The following is a 22,023-nucleotide window of genomic DNA, read 5'->3' as shown; positions in this document are numbered from 1 at the left end:
TAATCAAACTAACAAAAATTAAACACAAAGAAAAAACATTAAGAGCAGCAAGGGAGAAGCAACAGGTAACATACAAGGGAAACTCCATATGCTTACAGCTGATTTTTCAGCAGAAACTCTGCAGGCCAGAAGGGAATGGCAGGATATATTTAAAGTACTGAAGGGAAAAATCTACAACCAAGATTACTGTACCTGGCAAGGATCTCATTCAAAATTTATGGAGAAATAAAAAGCTTTTCAGACAAGCAAAAGTTAAGAGAATTCAGTACCACCAAACCAGCTCTACAACAAATGTTAAAACAACTTATATAGTCAAGAAATACAACAGAAGAAAAAAGATCTACAAAATCAATCATAAACAATTAAGAAAATGGCAATAGGAACATATATATCAATAATTACTTTATTTATTTATTTATTTTACTTTATTTTACTTTACAATACTGTATTGGTTTTGCCATACATTGACATGAATCCACCACGGGTGTACATGCGTTCCCAAACATGAACCCCCCTCCCACTTCCCTCCCCATAACATCTCTCTTCAATAATTACTTTAAATGTAATAGATTAAATGCTCCAACCAAAAGACACAGTCTGGCTGCATGGATACAAAAAGAAGACCCGTATACATGCTGCCTACAAGAAACCCACTTTAGACCTCAAGACACATATAGGCTGAAAGTAAGAGAAAGGAAAAATATATTCCATGCAAATGGGAAGCAAAAGAAAGCTGGAGCAGCAGTCCTCATATCAGACAAAATAGACCTTAAAATAAAGAAGGTTACAAGAGATAAGGAAGGACATTACATAATGATCAAGGGATCAATCCAAGAGGAAGACACAACAATTATAAATATCTATGCACCCAACATAGGAGCACTTCAATACATAAGACAAACACTAACAGACACAAAAGGAGAAATTGACAGGAACACAATAATAGTAGGAGACTTAAACACCCCACTCACACCAATGGACATATCATCAAAATAGAAAATTAATAAGGAAACACAAGTTTTAAATGATACATTAGATGAGATAGATCTCATTGATATCTTCAGGACATTCCATCCAAATGCAGAAGAATACACCTTCTTCTCAGGTGCACATGGAACATTCTCCAGGACAGACCACATCTTGGGTCACAAATGAAACTTCACTAAATTTAAGAAAATTGAAATCATATCAAGCATCTTCTCTGACTACAACATTATGAGACTAGATATCAATTACAAAAAAAATAACTGTAAGAAATACAAACACATGGAGATTAAACAACACGTTTCTAAATAACCAACAGGTAACTGAAGAAACCAAAAGGTAAGTAAAAAATGTTCTAGAAACAAATGACAATGAAAACATGACAACTCAAAATCTATGGGATGCACCAAAAGCATTTCTAAGAGGGAAGGTTATAGCAATACAATCCTACCTCAAGAAACAAGAAAAATACCAAATAGACAGCCTAACTTTACACTTAAAACAATTTGAAGAAGAAGAACAGAAAACCTGCAAAATTAGTAAAAGGAAAGAAATCATAAAGATCCGAGCAGAAATAAATGAAAAAGAAATGAAAGAAACAATAGTAAAGATTAACAAAGCTAAAAGCTGGTTCTTTGAGAAGATAAACAAAATTGACAAACCTTTAGCCAGACTCATCAAGAAAAAAAGAGAGAAGAATCAAATCATCAAAATTAGAAATGAAAAAGGAGAGGTTACAACATACAATGCAGAAATACAAAGGATTACAAGAGACTATTATGAACAACTATATGGCAATAAAATGAATAACCTGGAAGAAATGGACAGATTCTTAGAAAAGTTCAATCTTCCAAGACTGAACCAGGAAGAAATACAAATTATGAACAACCCAATTAAAAGCACCGAAATTAAAGCTGTGATCAAAAATCTACCACAAAACAAAAGCCAAGGACCAGATGGCCTCACAGGAAAATTCTATGAAACATTTAGATGATACCTAAAATGGCAACCCACTCCAGTATTCTTGCCTGGAGAATCCCATAGACAGAGAAGCCTGGCAGGCTACAGTCCACAGGGTCGTAAAGAGTCAGACACAACTGAGCAGCTTCACTTTCACTTTCACTATCCTTCTAAGTAAGTAAGTGTTAGCTGCTGAGTCATGCCCGATTCTTTGGGACCCCATGAACTGCAGCCCACCAGGCTCCTCTGTCTATGAGATTTTCCAGGCAAGGATAGTGGAGTGGGTTGCCATTTCCTTCTTCAGGGGATCTTCCCAACCCAGGGATCGAACCTGGGTCTCCTGCACTGCAGGCAGATTCTTTACCAACTGAGCTACAAGGGAAGCTTAAAACTCTTTCAAAAAATTGCAGAGGAAGGAACACTTCCAAACTCATTCTATGAGGCCACCATCACCCTGATACCAAAACCAGACAAAGACAACACACAAAAAAGAAAACTTCAGGCCAATATCACTGATGAACATAGATGAAAAAATCCTCAACAAAATTTTAGCAAACAGAATTCAGCAACACATCAAAAAGCTCATACACCATGCTCAAGTTGGGTTTATTCCAGGAATGCAAGGATTCTTCAACATATGCAAATCAATCACTATGATATACCATATTAACAAATTGAAAGATAAAAACCATATGATAATCTCAATAGATGCAGAAAAAGCCTTTGACAAAATTCAGTACCCATTTATTATTAAACTGCTTCAAAAAATGGGCATAGAAGGAACCTACCTCAACACAGTAAAGGCTGTATATGATAAGCCTACAGCAAACATTATTCTCAGTGGTGAGAAACTGAAAGCATTCCCCATAAGATCAGGAATAAGACAAGGGTGTCCACTTTCACCACCATTATTCAACATAGTTCTGGAAGTCCTAGCTTCAGCAATCAGAGAATAGAAAGAAATAAAAGGAATCCAGATCAGAAAAGTAGAAGTAAATCTCTCACTATTTGCAGATGATGTGATACTGTACATAGAAAACCCTAAAGATACTATCGGAAAATTACTAGAACTAATCAGTGAATTTAGCAAAGCTGCAGAATACAAAATCAATATACAGAAGTCACTTGCATTTCTATATACTAAAAATGAAAAATCAGAAAGAGAAATTAAGGAATCAATCCCATTCACCATTACAACAAAAAGAACTAAGTATCTGGAATAAACTTACCTAAGAAGACAAAAGAACTGTACACAGAAAATTATAAGACATTGATGAAAGAAATCAAAGATGACATAAACAGATGGAGAGATATTCCATGTTCCTGGGTAGGAAGAATGAATATTGTGAAAATGACTATACTACTAAACACAATCTACAGATTCAATGTGATCCCTATAAAATTACCAAAGGCATTTTTTCACAGAACTAGAACAAATAATTTCACAATTCATAAGGGAACACCAAAGACCCCAAATAGCCAAAGCAGTCTTGAGAAAGAAGAATGGGGAGGGAGGAATCAACCTTCCTGACTTCAGATTATACTACAAAGCTGCAGTCATCAAGACAGTATGCTGCTGCTGCTGCTGCTGCTGCTGCTAAGTCGCTTCAGTTTTGTCCAACTCTGTGTGACCCCATAGACGGCAGCCCACTAGGCTCTCCTGTCCCTGGGATTCTCCAGGCAAGAACATTGGAGTGGGTTGCCATTTCCTTCTCCAATGCATGAAAGTGAAAAGTGAAAGTGAAGCTGTTCATTCGTGTCTGATTTGTAGCGACCCCATGGACTGCAGCCTACCAGGCTCCTCCATCCATGGGATTTTCCAGGCAAGAGTACTGGAGTGGGGTGCCATTGCCTGCTCCAGTATGGTAGTGGCTACATGTAAAAGAATGACATGAGAATACTTCCTAATACCATATACAAAGACAAAATGGATTAAAGACCTAAATGCAAGATAAGAAACTATAAAACTCTTAGAGGGAAACACAGGCAAAACACTCAGTGACATAAATCAAAGCAAGATCCTCTATGATCCACCTCCTAGACTAATGGAAATGAAAACAAAAGTAAATAAGTGGGTCCTGATTAAACTTAAAAGCTTTTGCACAGCAAAGGAAACTATAAGCAAGGTGAAAAGACAACCCTCAGAATGGGTGAAAATAATAGCAAATGAAACAACTGACAAAGGATTAATTTCCAAAATATACAAGCAGCTCATATAACTCAACACCAGGAAAACAAACAACCCAATCAAAAAGTGGAGAAAAGACCTAGACATTTCTCCAAAGACATACAGATGGCTAACAAACACATGAAAAGATGCTCAACATCGCTTATTATTAGAGATATGCAAATCAAAACCACAATGAGATATTACCTCACACTGGTCAGAATGGCCCTCATCAAAAAGTCTACAAACAAATGCTGGAGAGGGTGTGGAGAAAAGGGAACACTCTTGCACTTTTGGTGGGAATGTAAATTGGTAGAGCCACTATGGAAGACGGTATGGAGATTCCTTTAAAAACTAGGAATAAAACACCACCATATCACCCAGCAATCCCACTCCTAGGCATATACCCTGAGGAAACCAGGGTTGAAAAAGACACATGTATCCCATTGTTCATTGCAACACTATTTACAGTAGGTAGAACATGGAAGCAACCTAGATGCCCATCAACAGATGAATGGATAAAGAAGTAGTGGTGCATATACACAATGGAATATTACTCAGCCATAAAAAGGAACACATTTGAGTCTGTTCTGATGAGATGGATGAACCTAGAACTTATTATACAGAGTGAAGTGAGCCAGAAAGAGAAAGATAAATATCATATTCTAATGCACATATATGGAATCTAGAAAAATGGTTCCAAAGAATTTATTTACTGGGCAGCAATGGAGAAACAGACATAGAGAATACACTTATGGACATGGAGAGAGGGGAGGAGAGGGTGAGATGTATGGAAAGAGTAACATGGAAACTTACATTACCATATGTAAAACAGATAGCCAATGGGAATTTGCTGTATGGCTCAGGAAACTCAAACAGGGGTTCTGTATCAACCTAGAGGGGTAGGATCGGGAAGGAGATGGGAGGGAGGTTCAAAAGGGAGGGCATAGATGTATACCTATGGCTGATTCATGATGAGGTTTGAGAGAAAACAAAAAAAATTATGTAAAGCAATTATCCTTCAATAAAAATTAAATTAAAAAATAAAAATAAATTGGGAAAGGAGTTCATCAAGGCTGTATATTGTCACTGTGCTTATTTAATTTATATGCAGAGTACATCATGTGAAATTCCAGGCTGGATGAAGCACAAGCTGGAATCAAGACTGCCGGGAGAAATATCAATAACCTCAGATATGCACATGAGATATGCACCCTTATGGCAGAAAGCAAAGAGGGACTAAAGAACCTCTTGATGAAAGTGAAAGAGAGTGAAAAAGCTGGCTTAAAACTCAACATTCAAGAAATGAAGGTCATGGCATCTTGGTCCCTTTACTTCATGGCAAATAGATGGGGAAAGAATGGAAACAGTGACAGACTTTATTTTCTTGGGCTCCAAAATCACTGCAGATGGTGATTGCAGTCGTGAAATTAAAAGGTGCTTACTCCTTCAAAGGAAAGCTATGACAAACCTAGACAGCATATTAAAAGGCAGAGACAGTACTTTGTCAACAAAGGTCCATTTAGTCAATGCTATGGTTTTCTCAGTAGTCATGTATAGATGTGAGCTGAGTGTCAAAGAATTTATGCTTTTGAACTGTGGTGTTAGTCTCTTGAGAGTCCCTTGGGGTGTAAGGAGATCAAATCAGTCAATCCTAAAGGAAATCAGTCCTGAATATTCTTTGGAAGGACCGATGTTGAAGCTGTAGCTCCAATCATTTGGCCACCTGATGCAAACAGCTGACTCACTGGAAAAGACCCTGATGCTGGGAAAGATTGAAGGCAGGAGGAGAATGGGATAACAGAGGATGAGATGTTTGTATGGCATCACCAACTCGATGGTCATGAGTTTGAGCAAGCTCCAAGAGTTGATGATGGACAGGGAAGCCTGGCCTGCTTCAGTCCATGTGGTTGCAAAGAGTAGGACATGACTCCGTGATTGAACTAAACTGATAGAATGAGAATGTGATCAATTGATTACTGATGCCTTGATTATCCAAAAATGACCCAAAACTCCAAAGACAGCAGGTATCTCTGATGCCAAACAGACCTTCAGAATGTGTCATGCTTAGCTAAAAGAAAACATAATCTTCTGGTTGTCTGGGAGTCATATGGTTCATAAGCAACAATGAGAGTCAAAATTCTATACTCAGGAATCCATGTGGGGTTACCTTACAGGGAAACTGAGTCTTCTTAAGGTGCTAAATACTAGTTGACAGCTTATATAGCAACCTATAAGATACAAAGAGAGGGACTCAAGTCTCCTCTTAGTTGGATTCAAATCCCAATGTATTTCACCATTTGAGAACTGTACAACCTTGGACGAGTTTTCTTGTCTGATCAACTTCCTTACCTATAAATGGGAATATAATGCTTAACTCACAGAGTTGATATGAAGATAAAAATAAGATACAATATGCAAAAAGATATAGTCTAATGCCAAATTAATAAAGATTTCTATAAAATATATGATATTCTCTGTTTTAAGGAAAATGATTTTTTTTAACACATCATCTAGAAAATAGGTCAATTTTTTAAGAACTCAGAAGAGTACTTAGACGAAATATCATGGTTATGGGAAATATATCTTATCCTTTATGTCTCTATTAAGGTTGTTATCTTCTTAAGATAGAAACTACCTGTTTTATCTTGGTATACCCCAACCTATCTCAGTGCCTAGCATAATACCGGGAGTGTGAAAGACAGAGGACTTGTCTTATTTCTGTACTATTGAGGTCTAGTAGTGTCTAGAACATATGCCTGTAACATGCATAATTCATGTAATCTTCACAATCCTCTAAAATATTTCTATTATTATCCTTGTTATTAGATGAGGAAACTGAGGCACAGAAAGGTTAAGTCAATTGCAAAAATTACAAGCTAGTTAAGTGGTTGAGCTAGAATTCGAACTTAGGTAGTCTGGCAATTGGCCTGCATCCTTATACCTTCCACAACTGCATAGGAGGTACTTATTAGATATTTCTTGAATGAAATATTGTAAGAAACACAATCGTAAGAAAATATAAATTATAATCATATAAAAAGAAGGACTCCATTATACATGTGAACCTTAAACAATACTCATGCTTCCCCAAATAGGATGAAAAGCTATTTTTTGTAAATTTTATGCCTCTTACCAGTGTGTCCAGCACATTATAGTTTGAAAGGTTAACCCATACTGTACATTAAGGTTTCCTGTTGCTCAGAGCAACTTGAGGTGACCCATTTTGTTGTTTCAAAGAACGCTTTTTGTTATGTCAATAATCACCTCCTAAACTGTTCAGTTTACATAATTAATATGTTCACATATTACTTTTGCTAAAGCAGAAAGACCTTCTAAATATCCTTTAGTAGATCCTGTTCTAGTTGCCTATAACCTGTCCCTCCACTCCAACTCAACACTCTAACCATAAAGGCTAGAAATACAGTTCCTGCCCTCTTCTGGGGGGTTAGGGCAGTAGCATGTATCAGGCCCACCAGGTGACATTTCCAGGAAATAATCATGTCAACTTCTTTCAATTCTGGTCATAGGAATGGAGTTAGTTTTGGGATCTTTTTCTGAAACAAGAAATAGGAAGTTCTGAAAAGAAGAAAGCTGACCTTTCAATCAGGCAAGTCTCCTGAAGCCCTGTGAGTAGAGGGATGGAATAAAAATTAGGGTGAGCTTTAGGAGGATGCTGAGTGGATATTTCCTTCAGTCGGGTACACTTTACATACAGTTTAAAATCATAGGCTATTAATGATAAATTTAACCATTTATTTAAGAGTATCTATATGCCAAGGAGAAATATCAATAACCTCAGATATGCAGATGACACCACCCTTATGGCAGAAAGTGAAGAAGAACTAAAGAGCCTCTTGACGAAAGTGAAAGAGGAGAGTGAAAAAGTTGGCTTAAAGCTCAACATTCAGAAAACAAAGATGATGGCATCAGGTCCCATCACTTCATGGGAAATAGATGGGGAAACAGTGGAAACAGTGGCTGACTTTATTTTTCTGGGCTCCAAAATCACTGCAGATGGTGAGTGCAGCCATGAAATTAAAAGACGCTTGCTCCTTGGAAGGAAAGTTATGACCAACCTAGACAGCATATTAAAAAGCAGAGACATTACTTTGCCAACAAAGATCCATCTAGTCAAGGCTATGGTTATTCCTGTGGTCATGTATGGATGTGAGAGTTGGACTGTGAAGAAAGCTGAGCGCTAAAGAAGAATTGATGCTTTTGAACTGTGGTGTTGGAGAAGACTCTTGAGAGTCCCTTGGACTGCAAGGAGATCCAACCAGTCCATCCTAAAGGAGATCAGTCCCAGGTGTTCATTGGAGGGACTGATGTTGAAGCTGAAACTCCAATACTTTGGTCACCTGATGCGGAGAGCTGACTCATTGGAAAAGACCCTGATGCTGGGAAAGATTGGAGGCAGGAGGAGAAGGGGACGACAGAGGAGGAGATGGTTGGATGGCATCATCAACACAATGGACATGGGTTTGGATGAACTCCGGTAGTTGGTGATGGACAGGGAGGCCTGGCATGCTGCGGTTCATGGGGTCACAAGGAGTCAGACACGACTGAGCAACTGAACTGACTGACTGATATGCTAATACTTTGTACATATTATCTCATTTAAATCTCACCACAGTCCTAAAGAATATCCCCAATTTACAGTTAAGAAAGCTGAGATAGGGCTTCCCTGGTGGCCCACTGGTTAAGAATCTGCCTTACAATGCAAGGGACACCAGTTCAAACCCTGGTCCTGGATGATTCCCTATGCCACAGAGCAAGTGAGCCCGATAGCCACAACTACTGAGGCAATGCATTGCAACTACCAAGGACTGTGTGCCTAGAGCCTGTGCTCCACAACAAGAGAAGCCACTGTGATGAAAAGCCAGGGCACCACAACGAAGAATAGCCCCCCACTTGCCACAACTAGAGAAAGCTCGAGTGCAGCAATGAAGACCCACCACAGCCAATAAATACATCAATAAATCTTTTTTTTAAAAAAAAGAAAGCTGAGATTGAGAGAGGTTGAGCAACAGAAAAAAATAGCAGAACCAGGAATTCTAACCCAAATCATGTTCATTCCAGGGTAATATATTGTCTCTTTACTTCTTTTGATCCTGAATCAAAATCTCACTATTATGGCAGAAAAATGTTCTTGATGAATATAATTCCACTCAAATACCAGAGAAACACCAAAGAAAACTGGCTAGGAACACTTTACTAGTTGTTCTGACAACTTGTACTTTTATTGAGTTATGTTGGATAGAAAATAGGAAGTTTAATTTGTAACAGTCAGGGGTCAGGGGCCAAAGAGAATGTTAGGAGGCAGAGAAGGGGTAAGAAAGAAGGGAAAAGTGGTGTGGACATGGAAGACAGAGAAACTTCTGGGCTGCCTCTCCACAGCTCATAACAGGTCATTTCAAGGTGAGCCCAGCTTTCTGGAGAGCACAACTTGCATTAAATGTAATAATAATTAACCTGTGTCTAGTATTTACTTTGGAGAAGGAAATGGCAACCCACTCCAGTGTTCTTGCCTGGAGAATTCCAGGGATGGGGGAGCCTGGTGGGCTGCCGTCTATGGGGTTGCACAGAGTCGGACACGACTGAAGTGACTTAGCAGCAGCAGCAGCAGTATTTACTTTGTGCCAGTCACTCTTTTAAGTCCATTACATGTATTAACTCATTTAACACAACAATCCTGTGAGTTGTCTTTTGATTAACCTCATTTTACATATATATTAGAAAATTGAAGCAGAGAGAGGCTACAGTTTCTATTTCACACATGAGGAAACTGAGGCACAGAGAAGTTGAGTAACTTGCCCAAGGTCAAGCTAATGAATGGTAGAGCTGGAGTCTGAATTTAGGAATTTTACTCTAGAGCCATGTTCTTACTCATCATGATATAGTATCCCTTCCAACATGTAAAGATAATAATTGTTTAAGGAAATGCTTACTTCAGGTGTGTGTGTGTGTGTTTATAGTGGGCTGGATGTAAAGTGTATTTATTCCTGTGAATCACACAAAAGTGTCTGAAAGCTACTGTTCTAGCAATAGTAGCAATGCCTGAATTGCACATCTTCAAACGCACTAGAGATAATGCCAGATGGCTCTCTAAAACAACTGTACCAAATCACATTCCCATCAGCAGTGTAAGAAAGTTACCTGCATTCTACATCCTAACCTGAATTTAATAACATTAGACTTCTGATATGTTACCAATTCTAGGTGTGAAGTTGTCTTATGTGGCTTTAAATTACATTTTTCCGATTTCTTTTACGTCTCTTCATGTTTTGGCCATTCAGGTTTTGCCTATTGTGAATCATCTGCTTATATCCCTTACTTGTGTATCATTATATACAATAAAAATGTACACAATACAACACTCACAACAACTCTCTGTAGGAGCCAGCAGTACAAATGAAGAAACTCATTACTCATTACAGATTACTGGGACTAATCTTGTTAGAGGTCACCAACTAATAGGTTGTTGACTTTGGATTTGAGTTGAGACCTAGGGGACCCATATCTTTTGTTTTACAATACATGCCAGGGACCAAGGCCTAGTTAGAAAAAAACAGAAGAAGGGAACAAATAATTTCCAGCATGTAACCATGTATGTCTAATTAGGTTTTGTTGGGATGAATACAGATTATTTCCTTGTATCTTCACAACAAGCTGTGGGATAAAACATGTTATCTCCATTTTACAGGTGAGGAGACTGAGGCTCAGGGAAATGAGATTTGCTTTGGAGAGGTTAAATGACTGCAAATAAGAGACAGAATCAATAACAATCCAAACACAGGTCCGTTGCTTACAAAGTTCGTACCTGTTCCACAGAGCCATGGCTTGACTTTCTGTCCCACCTTCTCCTTAGAGCTCCAGGAGACTGCTTCTTCTTGGACAGGGCCAGGACTACACCTACCACTTTTCTGCAGAATCCTGGTCTGGGGTAGCCTTAACTAACTGGTTCAGCCCTGATGCCTCCAGTAACTAGCCAGGCTAGGTTATCTCCTAGCCAACTTCCATAGATTCAGCTCCCACTGCCCTATGCTTCTCTGATGAAACCCACATAGAATCTCAACACCTTCCATGGAAAAACCAGAAAATTCTAAGTCAGAGTTCTCAAACTTGGCTGCACATTAAAATCACCTGCTGAAATTTAAGAAATCCTGTTGCCCTGGTAATACCCCAGACTGACTCCATCAGAATCTCTGGGGATGGTACCCAGGCACCCATAATAGTTAAAACTCCCACGTGATCCCAGTATAGAGTCAAGATTGAGAACCACTGTTGGCGCATCTTCTTCAAGTTCCAGCAGCCACACTCACAGAGAGGTTCCCACGTTTTAGTATTCATACGAACTTCTTGGGACTTAAGATTCAGATTTCTGGCACTTATGCTCAGAAAGTCCATGTTTTCATCTGGACCCAGAAGCCCAAATTCTTAACAATCCCCTCAAGTAGTTCCCTGCAAGTCCTTAGCAAACCACATTTTGGGAAATGCCACATTAGGAAAAGTATTGCATGGAAGTAGGGTGGGAACAGGAGGCCTCTAGCCCTTTAAGGACTGATTAAGAGACTACCTTTAAAGTTGTGAAGCAGAGCAGGCTAGGGCCGCTTCTTTTCATCCTAGTGGATAAGGTAAGGGAGCAGGTCCTGGAATGGGCCTCTCCTTTTAAATACGATCTTGTTCCCAGCCCTGGAGAGCAGGATGGGCACGCTGCCTTGTCCCACCTGCTGTTTCTGTTTGTTTGATGCAAAGAGGACAATTTAGAAGACCTCTTTTTGGTTCAGGAGATCCTACCAGAGGAAGAAACATAGGACCTGCCTGCCAGCCTTTCATTTTTCCTTGCCCTATCCTTTGTGGTAGTGGAGCCTGGATGCTGTTACCCATGTAAAAGGAAAGGTTTAAAGCGTTATCCTTTGGGCTTTTATCAGAACATGTTGCTGAACACCAAGCTTTTCAAGATGGTCCTCCTGAGCATCCTTAGAATCCTTCTTCTTTGGGGACTGGTGCTTTTTATGGAACATAGGGTCCAAATGACACAGGTAGGGCAGCCCTCTATTGCCCACCTGCCTGAGGCCCCTACCTTGCCCCTGATTCAGGAGCTGCTAGAAGAAGCCCCTGGCAAGCAGCAGAGGAAGCCGCGGGTCTTAGGGCATCCCTTACGGTATATGCTGGAGCTGTACCAGCGTTCAGCTGACGCAAGTGGACACCCTAGGGAAAACCGCACCATTGGGGCCACCATGGTGAGGCTGGTGAGGCCGCTGGCTAGTGTAGCAAGGCCTCTCAGAGGTGAGTTATCATACTATATTGTTCTGGTGGGGGGGGGCAGAAAAATGGGGAAGAAAAGTATAGAAAAAAGTGGATCTGTCAGTTTTCTGTCAGGCTTCACATTGCCTACAGGGTGGGTGGTTTTCAAAAGATGGCACCCTTGGAAGAACCTGGCTCCAAATTTGCTTCCCTTTAGGGCTCCAATTTAAGAACAGATTGCCTTGGGGCCTTCCTGAGGACTTTCTCCCAGGCCCCAGGGCAACTCATTGATGTGTCAGCTCCTAGCTTTCAAAGAAAGTTTTAATGCTTATTATATCACTGAAAATTATAACTGAGAAATACTCATTATGTTCTGTGGAGGGCTGTTCGTCTTGTTTTATTCTTAGAAGATAAAAGGTACAGGATGTCGAGTTGGGGAAATTTACAAGGCCTCAGAAAGGACAGAAACAGGCTCACACCTGAGAGTCTGTTATTGTATTTAATCCTTAATGATAGGGACTCTCCTTAGCTGTCCTGAAAGGCTTAGCCTGGTTTTTAAAGAAAAGGGAAACAGAGAGCAAAGTTAAATGACTTGCAGAGGTCACAAGGATGGGATGGCAGAGGCAGGAGTTGAGCTTCAAGTCTGTCTTACTTTATAGTCTGTCCATAACTACTTAAGTGTTTTGAATGTCATACCCTGATATCCTTGTACACAAAGCAGTTTTTCTGTTTAGACTATGTTGCTAGTTTGGGTTTGTGGTACCAAATGTATTTTGGAATTTTCTTTGTTTCCCTCATAGTTGCTTCTGCTTTAAACATCTTCATTAGAGACTGATCTAGGGCAGTAGTGGGCTTATGCAGTGCAGGGTTCTCTAGGGAATGAAGAAAGCCATCAATTTCAAGGAAATCTTGGGAACCTGGTAAAATCAATCTTAAGCCTTTGCTAGTCTCAAAGATGACAACAGACATGATTTACCTCCCTCCTCCAAGTAAAACAACCACCATTCCCTTAAGCTAAACTTTAGTGTGTGCTTACCATGTGCCAGGTATTAGGCACAGTACTTTTACAAACATTATCTTCCTTAATCCTCCCCAATATCATATGAAGTAGGTGTGTGTGTGAGCTCAGTTGTATCTGATTCTTTGTGACCCCATGGACTATACCTGCCAGGCTCCTCTGTCCATGGAACTTTCCAGGCAAGAATACTGGCGTGGGTTGCCATTTCCTCCTCCAGGGGATCTTCCCATCCCAGGGATCAAACCCACATCTTCTGTGTTTCCTACATTGGCAAGAGGATTCTTTACTACTGCTCCACTATGGAATACTATGAATATACCCATTATATAGGTGAAGAAAATGAAGCTCAGTGTAACACAGCTAGTAATTAATAGAGCTGGATTTCTAACCCGGGCTTTCAGGCTTCAGAGCCTGTGCTTTTAATTACCCTGCTGAGCTGACTGCTTAACAGACTTTAATTGAGCACCAAGCACTGTGTTGGGGTTGGGTATAAAAAGGCAAATAACTGCTCGAGGAGCCCCCACTATAGTAGAATGGATATATAAGTAACAACATAATGGTGGTACAGCACAGCAAATGCTTTGAAAAGGATAAACAGTAGGATTCCTGGGGCTCCAAGAAGAAATGGGTTGCTACTTAGGGCAAGGAGAGGGAAATGCTGAAATAGTTGAAAGGCCTCATTGGAGAGGTGGCATTTGAGCCAGACTTTGCAGAAGGAGTAAAGAGACTATGGATACAGGGAGGGAAGTCCATTCTGATTGAGGAAAAAGATAACTTGATAAGGTTGGAGATTCACTCAACAAGTATTTATTTAGCAACTGCTAAGTGCTAGGCATTGTTCTGGGTGTTGGAATGTGATCAAGATGGGCATGGTTCTCTGGGTGAGACAAGTAAGTAAACATGGATAGTAGTAAATTGTGGTAAATGCTACCAAAGAATGAAATAGGTGGTTCTGATAGAGAATAGCAAAGAAATCTTCCCTTCGCATGGGATTGTCAGTGAAGGCATGTTTGAAGAGGTGACATTTGAGCTGAGGTCTGTAAGGTAAGAAGCTTGGCATGAGAAGAGAGGAGAGAATTCTGATCTAGGCAGAGGGAACAACATGTACAAAGGCCTAAAGGTGGAAACAAGTACTTGAAGAATAGAAGGAAGATCAGGATGGTTGGAGCCTAGTGAGATTGTAGAGAGTCGTGGGATATGAAACTGATGAGGCTCAGGGATGCAGTGGTCATTACAAGCGATCTGGATTTCACTCATAAGCTGCATAAGTCAATTCTGTACAGATATGAGGCTAGAAAGTAGAATGTCTAGAATTAGGCCAGTATTTTGGTCTGACTGTGGGACATACTGGTATCTAGGGACTCTGGAAAGGATCCAGAAATGGATGACAAGAGAGTTGGGTCTGATCATTCCATCAGAGAGATGATCCAGCTGAATCAAGCTTGCTTTGAGAGCTATTCCAGGTTCAATCGCACAGGATGTGTGAGTCAGACATTTCCCTGAAAAGTTTTGAGCAGACCCTTCCTGGCCCTGATCCTTAGCAACCCCACCCTGCTTCAGGAAATATGTGATGTCAGGGTCTGAAAGGAAAGGGCAGTTCCTCACCAGACTGCCTGCTAGAGATTCGGTTTAGATTCCTTTTCAGGCAGGGTGGGGCAGATGTATGGGTGGGTGTCTTGGAAAGATTATTACAGGATGGGAGTATGGAGTAACTCGAGAAAGCAATTACAAGCCTGGCTTGAGCTTTGTCTGAATGATATCCAAGTGCCCCAAACTTGAGGGTGTATTAAGCATGAGTTGGAACCTGAACTTTAAAAAAAAAAAAATTTGATGTATGGTTTCACTCATACGTGGAATATAAAAACAAAAATTAAAAACTCAGAAACAGATCAGATTAGTGTTTACCAGCGGGTAAAAGGGTTGGAGAATGTGCGAAATAGGTGAAGGGAGTTAATTGTGTGGTAACAGATGATGGTAACTAAGCTTGTGGTGGTGATCACTCTGTAGTGTATACAGATGTTGAATTATGATGAATTATGATTATGAATTTTGCACCTGAAACTTGGATACATAACTAAAAAAATCCTGATGCATCAAAACATTCAAGAGCTTCTATATTGAACATCCCAAGCTTACTGAATTCCAGGCTCATGGATTCAGTGGAGAAGGAAGATTAGGTAGATAATATGTAAATTAGCATGACCATGGTTAGTGACTGGACATGGAAAAACAGACTGGTTCTAAATAGGAAAAGGAGTACGTCAAGGCTGTATATTGTCACCCTGCTTATTTAACTTATATGCAGAGTACATCATGAGAAACACTGGGCTGGAAGAAACACAAGCTGGAATCAAGATTGCAGGGAGAAGTATCAATAACCTCAGATATGCAGATGATACCACCCTTATGGCAGAAAGTGAAGGGGAACTAAAGAGCCTCTTGATGAAAGTGAAAGAGGAGAGTGAAAAAGTTGGCTTAAAGCTCAACATTCAGAAAACGAAGATGATGGCATCAGGTCCCATCACTTCATGGCAAATAGATGGGGAAACAGTGACAGACTTGATTTTTCTGGGCTCCAAAATCTCTGCAGATGGTGATTGTAGCCATGAAATTAAAATAAATAAGATGCTTGCTCCTTGGAAGGAAAGTTATGACCAACCTAGACTGCATATTAAAAAGCAGAGACATTATTTTGCCAACAAAGATCCATCTAGTCAAGGCTATGGTTTTTCCAGTAGTCATGTATGGATGTGATAGTTGGACTATAAAGGAAGCTGAGCGCTGAAGAATTGATGCTTTTGGACTGTGGTATTGGAGAAGACTCTTGAGAGTCCCTTGGACTGCAAGGAGATCCAACCAGTCCATCCTGGGGGAAATCAGTCCTAGGCGTTCATTGGAGGGACTGATGTTGAAGCTGAAACTCCAATACTTTGGCCACCTGATGTGAAGAGCTGACTAATTGGAGATGACCCTGATGCTGTGAAAGATTGGGGGCAGGAGGAGAAGGGGACAACAGAGGCTGAGATGGTTGGATGGCATCACCAACTCAATGGACATGGGTTTGGGTGAACTCCAGAAGTTGGTGATGGACAGGGAGGCCTGGCGTGTTTTGGTTCACGGGGTCACAAAGAGTCGAACACGACTGAGCAACTGAACTGAACTGAACTGATGGTTAGTGATAGGTGAAGATGACAGAAGGGTTTTTCTTGCTATTGACCTTTTTTGTGATCGTTGCTCTTGACCTTTGCCAGGAGAGGGCGCAGAAGGTCAGAGCACTGCAGGTCCTGCTTTTCAACGCTTTGGCCACTAGGTGTCAGCATCACAGTTTAGATTAAAATAATCACTTTGTAGCTCAGCTGGTAGAGAATCCGCCTGCAATGCGAGAGACCTCAGTTCGATCCCTGGGTTGGTAAGATCCCTGGAGAAGGGAAAGGCTACCCACTCCAATTCTGGCCTGGAGAATTCTATGGACTGTATAGTCCATGAGGTCGCAAAGAGTCAGACAAGGCTGAGCGACTTTCACTTTCAAAAGATGCATCTTTTAAGTAGACTTTTTAGTTGAGGTCATTTATATGACTGGGCCTTGTTGAAAACGGTATTTACAATGAATGGGGTAAACGAAGAATCATTTCCGGTAAGGAACGGAAAAGAGGGAGATTGAGGATTAAGGGAGAACCTGTCCAATAATGGAATAGCTGCTCAAGAAGAAATTCAAATAGAAAGCAAAAGTAGTAAATACCTGTCCCAACTAGAAAAAATTATTTTGTGGCATCTCCAACCCAGATTTGAAGCAATAGCAGACCATACCCCCCAATATTCGACTGTCACCCTAAAGCTGCCACTATATAGTGATATAGCATGAGGATTTATTATTAATTCATATGTTTCAATGACCCTCTTAATTGGTCACCTTTTTAATAGTCAACTAAATAATACAATATATACAGACAGTTCTGTATTTGAGGTGTTTTTCTCCGTCTAGGGGTATGAGTGATCTAAAAATGAGCCACAATTTGTCATCTTAAGGGAAAAAGACTTGGACTCAAATCTTTATTCTAACAAACACTGGCTTGTGTGTCCTCTGGCATAGCTTCTCTGAGCTTCAGTTTCCTTGTCTGCAAAATGGGAATAACAACTATCTCATAAGGCTATTGTGGATTCAAGAGCTAATGCATGCAAAGCATCTAATACATTATATAAGTGCTCAATAGATCGCTATTATGATCTTAAAATTCATTTCAAGGCTGCTTGTCAGTTTGTACTGAGCAGGTCTGTTAGGGAGACTAAGGCTAGGATGTAAGAAGCTAACGCTTTGCTCTTGTTCCCTCTTACTAATGCAGGCTCCTGGCACATACAGACCCTGGACTTTCCTCTGAGACCAAACCGGGTAGCATACCAACTAGTCAGAGCCACTGTGGTTTACCGCCATCAGCTTCACCTAACTCATTCCCACCTCTCCTGCCATGTGGAGCCCTGGGGGCAGAAAAGCCCAACCAATCACTTTCCTTCTTCAGGAAGAGGCTCCCCAAAGCCTTCCCTGTTGCCCAAAACTTGGACAGAGATGGATATCATGGAACATGTTGGGCAAAAGCTCTGGAATCACAAGGGGCGCAGGGTTCTACGACTCCGCTTCGTATGTCAGCAGCCAAGAGGTAGTGAGGTTCTTGAGTTCTGGTGGCATGGCACTTCATCATTGGACACTGTCTTCTTGTTACTGTATTTCAATGACACTCAGAGTGTTCAGAAGACCAAACCTCTCCCTAAAGGCCTGAAAGAGTTTACAGAAAAAGACCCTTCTCTTCTCTTGAGGAGGGCTCGTCAAGCAGGCAGTATTGCATCTGAAGTTCCTGGCCCCTCCAGGGAGCATGATGGGCCTGAAAGTAACCAGTGTTCCCTCCACCCTTTTCAAGTCAGCTTCCAGCAGCTGGGCTGGGATCACTGGATCATTGCTCCCCATCTCTATACCCCAAACTACTGTAAGGGAGTATGTCCTCGGGTACTATACTATGGTCTCAATTCTCCCAATCATGCCATCATCCAGAACCTTGTCAATGAGCTGGTGGATCAGAATGTCCCTCAGCCTTCCTGTGTCCCTTATAAGTATGTTCCCATTAGCATCCTTCTGATTGAGGCAAATGGGAGTATCTTGTACAAGGAGTATGAGGGTATGATTGCCCAGTCCTGCACATGCAGGTGACAGCAAAGGTGCAGCTAGATCAGGTTTGCCCAGGAAATTCGAAAAGGATTTATAATAAATACTGTTAAATCTGAGAGTGCTCAACCCAAGTGCTCTACCCAATCTGTAGATTCTATTCCTTGCCTTCAGCATTGTACTTTTAAGTCTTCTTCCCCTATTTATGAGTGCCTCACTTTATAAAAACAGTTCTGATGCCAAATATCAGTATGTTTTGACCACTAGTCAATCTTCTGAGGATCTAGAAGGTTTGGGGTGAAGACAGCAACTTGAGATTTTATACTCCTCTTCCTTGCCTCCTGAATCCTAGAAACTATTACCTAATTGAAGAGACTGCTTGCCTCTGTGTTTGGATTTCCCTCTAAATCTAAAACTGTCTCTTAGATGGACTAGGAAACTTTTAAGCAGTAATCTCCCTAGAAATCTTTTGAAGGGAACAGAAGGGAATCTTTTTCTAAGCCATCAGGGTTTTTCCTCTCAGACTCTGAATCTGGCAGAAATGCCTGGAATGATTCCTTTATTACCCTGCTGTGAAGAGAGCAGCCTTTAATAAAGCCAGTAGGGAAATGTGTATGGAGCAGAGATGACAATCATTTCGAAACCTCTTATATCTATAGTGAAAAAATGAAGCATTGTCATTGTTGATTAGATTTATGTATGGGGGAGTCATTTTAAAATTTCTCTGGAACAATAGATTTCACAGGGTGTTTTCTCATTTTAGGTAATCCTTAAACCCTTGTTAACGATCCCACAGGGAAAGCTTGCTGGTGGCTCAGAGCCTGAGAGTTGGCTTGGTTGGGAGTGGAAGGCATAGAAGGCTGCAGTTAGGAAGGTTAACAGGGCTGTGGGGGAAGGATGAAATGTGCTGAGGCCTGGGGCTGACTTCATACTGGACTTGCTTGCTTGTATGTTCAGCTGGGCTCTGAGCATGCATCTCTGGGGGAGACAGGCTTGCTGTATTGGGAGGCATGGAGTTCATAATGCTTGCATTGTGACTCTTTTCTATTCCTGTGCTGTATTGAAGTGATGGGGACTGGGTTGTGTTGCAAATAAATCATTTTTGTTGTTATAGAGTCTTGAGTGTTTGGGAAATTGGGAGACAGTGGGTGGAAGGAATTTATTTCCTTTATTCCCTTAGGCTATGGCCAGGAACTCAACCCCAATCCCCCAGCATGTAGTTGGAGTTCTCCCTGAAGGCAGCACTGCTAACAATCAGCTCTCATCAAAGGGACCCCTTGACGAAGCCCAGTAAGGAATTTCCCCTGCCCAATTGTTCCTTGACTAATCTTATGGTTGTTGTCAATGAAATGGAATGGATTTAGGGTGGTTTCATATATTGAAATATTTGCCAAACATATATCCCTAGTCTTTTTTTTTTTTTTTACAGAAACTGTTAAATGGTAATATTATGATGAAAAATAAAGCCAGGTGATACAGATACTCGTAGGAGGATAAGATACAATTTTTTTTTACCTATCCATCATACATTATTTTTACCACTCCATTCTCAATAATTGGTTCCAATTAAACTAAATATCTTACATGTCTATAAATACATAAATTTTATTCTGCCTGAGGGGTTATTCCTTATCCTTTTGTTCATCTACCTTCTTTACTGTATCTTTAGGAATCCGCTCAGGTATTTCTCTTCATCTCAATGTCCCTCCTGATACCCTTGACTCAGGTAGGATCTCACTTTCTGTGCTCACATCATTGTTTGCTTTCCTTTAAGACACTCTAGTGTAACTGTCCTTGTTGCCAAAAGATGAAGCTGCTTTTGAGAGTTTCAACTGTGTTTTACCCATTTCCTTATTATTGGAGACTGGTCCTTGATGGATACAAGCATCGGACAGTCACACTTTTTTTGTGAGGGATGCATTCTTCCTAACATGGAATATTTCAATGTTCACATATCTCATTTTCCACTGGAATAAATACAAGATAAACTTTGTATATAAAGCAGGATGAGTTTTTATGCCTCTTTATTTCAAAATCATGATTCAAATTAGAATGTGACAGCTGTGTTCTTGAGTAAGGTAGTTCTTGGGATTGTTAGATAGTCTGTGAGTTAAAATGGGAGAGTAAATGTTGGCTTCCAGGCCAGTGATTTCTGCAACCCAGCTGGGGTAGGCACAAATACCTAACAGGCCTGAATGCAAACCTCGGTCCCAGGACCAGATTCTGAATTCAGCATCTCAGTATTCTTTGGAATTTTCAGGAAATCATGATCTCCTAGCCTTGATTTCTGAATATGTCTAAAACTTAATCTGTTTATGGAGGGCTCAGGGTTAATTCGGAGAAGGCAATGGCACCCCACTCCAGTACTCTTGCCTGGAAAATCCCATGGACGGAGGAGCCTGGTGGGCTGCAATCCATGGGGTCGCTAAGAGTCAGAAACAACTTCACTTTCACTTTTCACTTTCATGCATTGGAGAAGGAAATGGCAACCCACTCTAGTGGTCTTGCTTGGAGAATCCCAGGGATGGGGGAGCCTGGTGGGCTGCCATCTATGGGGTCTTACAGAGTCAGACACAACTGAAGTGATTGAGCAGCAGCAGCAGGGTTAATTGGCCCTATTATCCATTAAGCCCTGAGCTGTCAGAATATACAAGGAAAACATTGGCAAGATGAAATCAGTTGTGGCTGATGTTACAGATTCTTTTCTTTTAAAACATTGCTTTCAACTCAGCACTTTTTCTGAAGTCCAAAATAAGAGATCTATACCTCAAACCTTTGGGAGAAAGGAGATATGCTTGCTAGTGAAGGAGGATGTATGGATGGCAGTCTGTCTGCCAAAGTGGGTGGAGAGAAATACTTGGTCCAGAAACAGAAAGCAGAGAGCAAAGTCCACCTTTTCCCAGCTCCCCCATTGAATAGTGAAGTGAAGTGGCTCAGTCCTGTCGGACTCTTTGCGACCCCATGGACTGTAGCCTACCAGCCTCCTCAGTCCTTGGGATTTTCCAGGCAAGAATACTGGAGTGGGTTGCCATTTCCTTCTCCAGGGGATCTTCCTGACCCAGGGATCGAACCTGGGTCTCCCACACTGGAGGCAGACGCTTTACCATCTGAGCTACCAGGGAAACCCGCTGAATAGGCTTGAACTCTATTCAATGAGTCAGTGCCTAAGGAGCAGGCATTTGAGCTTGCTTCTGACCCTGGAGCTCTGTTGCATTTGCCTTGGTAGTATATTTTGTCCAATTCTGGACAAAGTTGGGGAGCAGGTGAAATTTATCTTCAGTTTCACCAAATACTTGGTGCCTAATTTTGTAAAACTTTTTAAATGTCTTCAGTTAAATCTCCCAACAGAACTATAAAGCAGGATGGATAAGCCCCATTAAAGAAAAATTGGTTTGTTGAGACATAATTTGCATACTAAAGAAGCCACAATTTTAAGTGTTCAGTTCAGTGGTTTTCAGTATATTCAGAGTTGTGCAGAAAACACTGCAATTG

At 40.8% G+C, this 22,023-nt stretch overlaps 1 protein-coding gene across 1 annotated transcript; it reads left to right on the top strand.

The window, feature by feature from the left end:
- Positions 1 to 12,075: 12,075 nt before the first annotated feature.
- BMP15 (bone morphogenetic protein 15) lies at positions 12,076 to 18,578 on the top strand (the record flags this gene model as incomplete). Its single annotated transcript, NM_001285588.1, is given in 2 exon segments — positions 12,076 to 12,403; positions 17,720 to 18,578. Coding segments are annotated over 2 exon segments (1,185 nt in total).
- Positions 18,579 to 22,023: the final 3,445 nt, after the last annotated feature.

Source organism: Capra hircus, assembly GCF_001704415.2.
Source record: "Capra hircus breed San Clemente chromosome X unlocalized genomic scaffold, ASM170441v1, whole genome shotgun sequence".
NCBI classification, from domain to species: domain Eukaryota; kingdom Metazoa; phylum Chordata; class Mammalia; order Artiodactyla; family Bovidae; genus Capra; species Capra hircus.
Note: the sequence above shows the minus strand (reverse complement) of the source record. Positions and strands in the feature narration are given on the sequence as shown.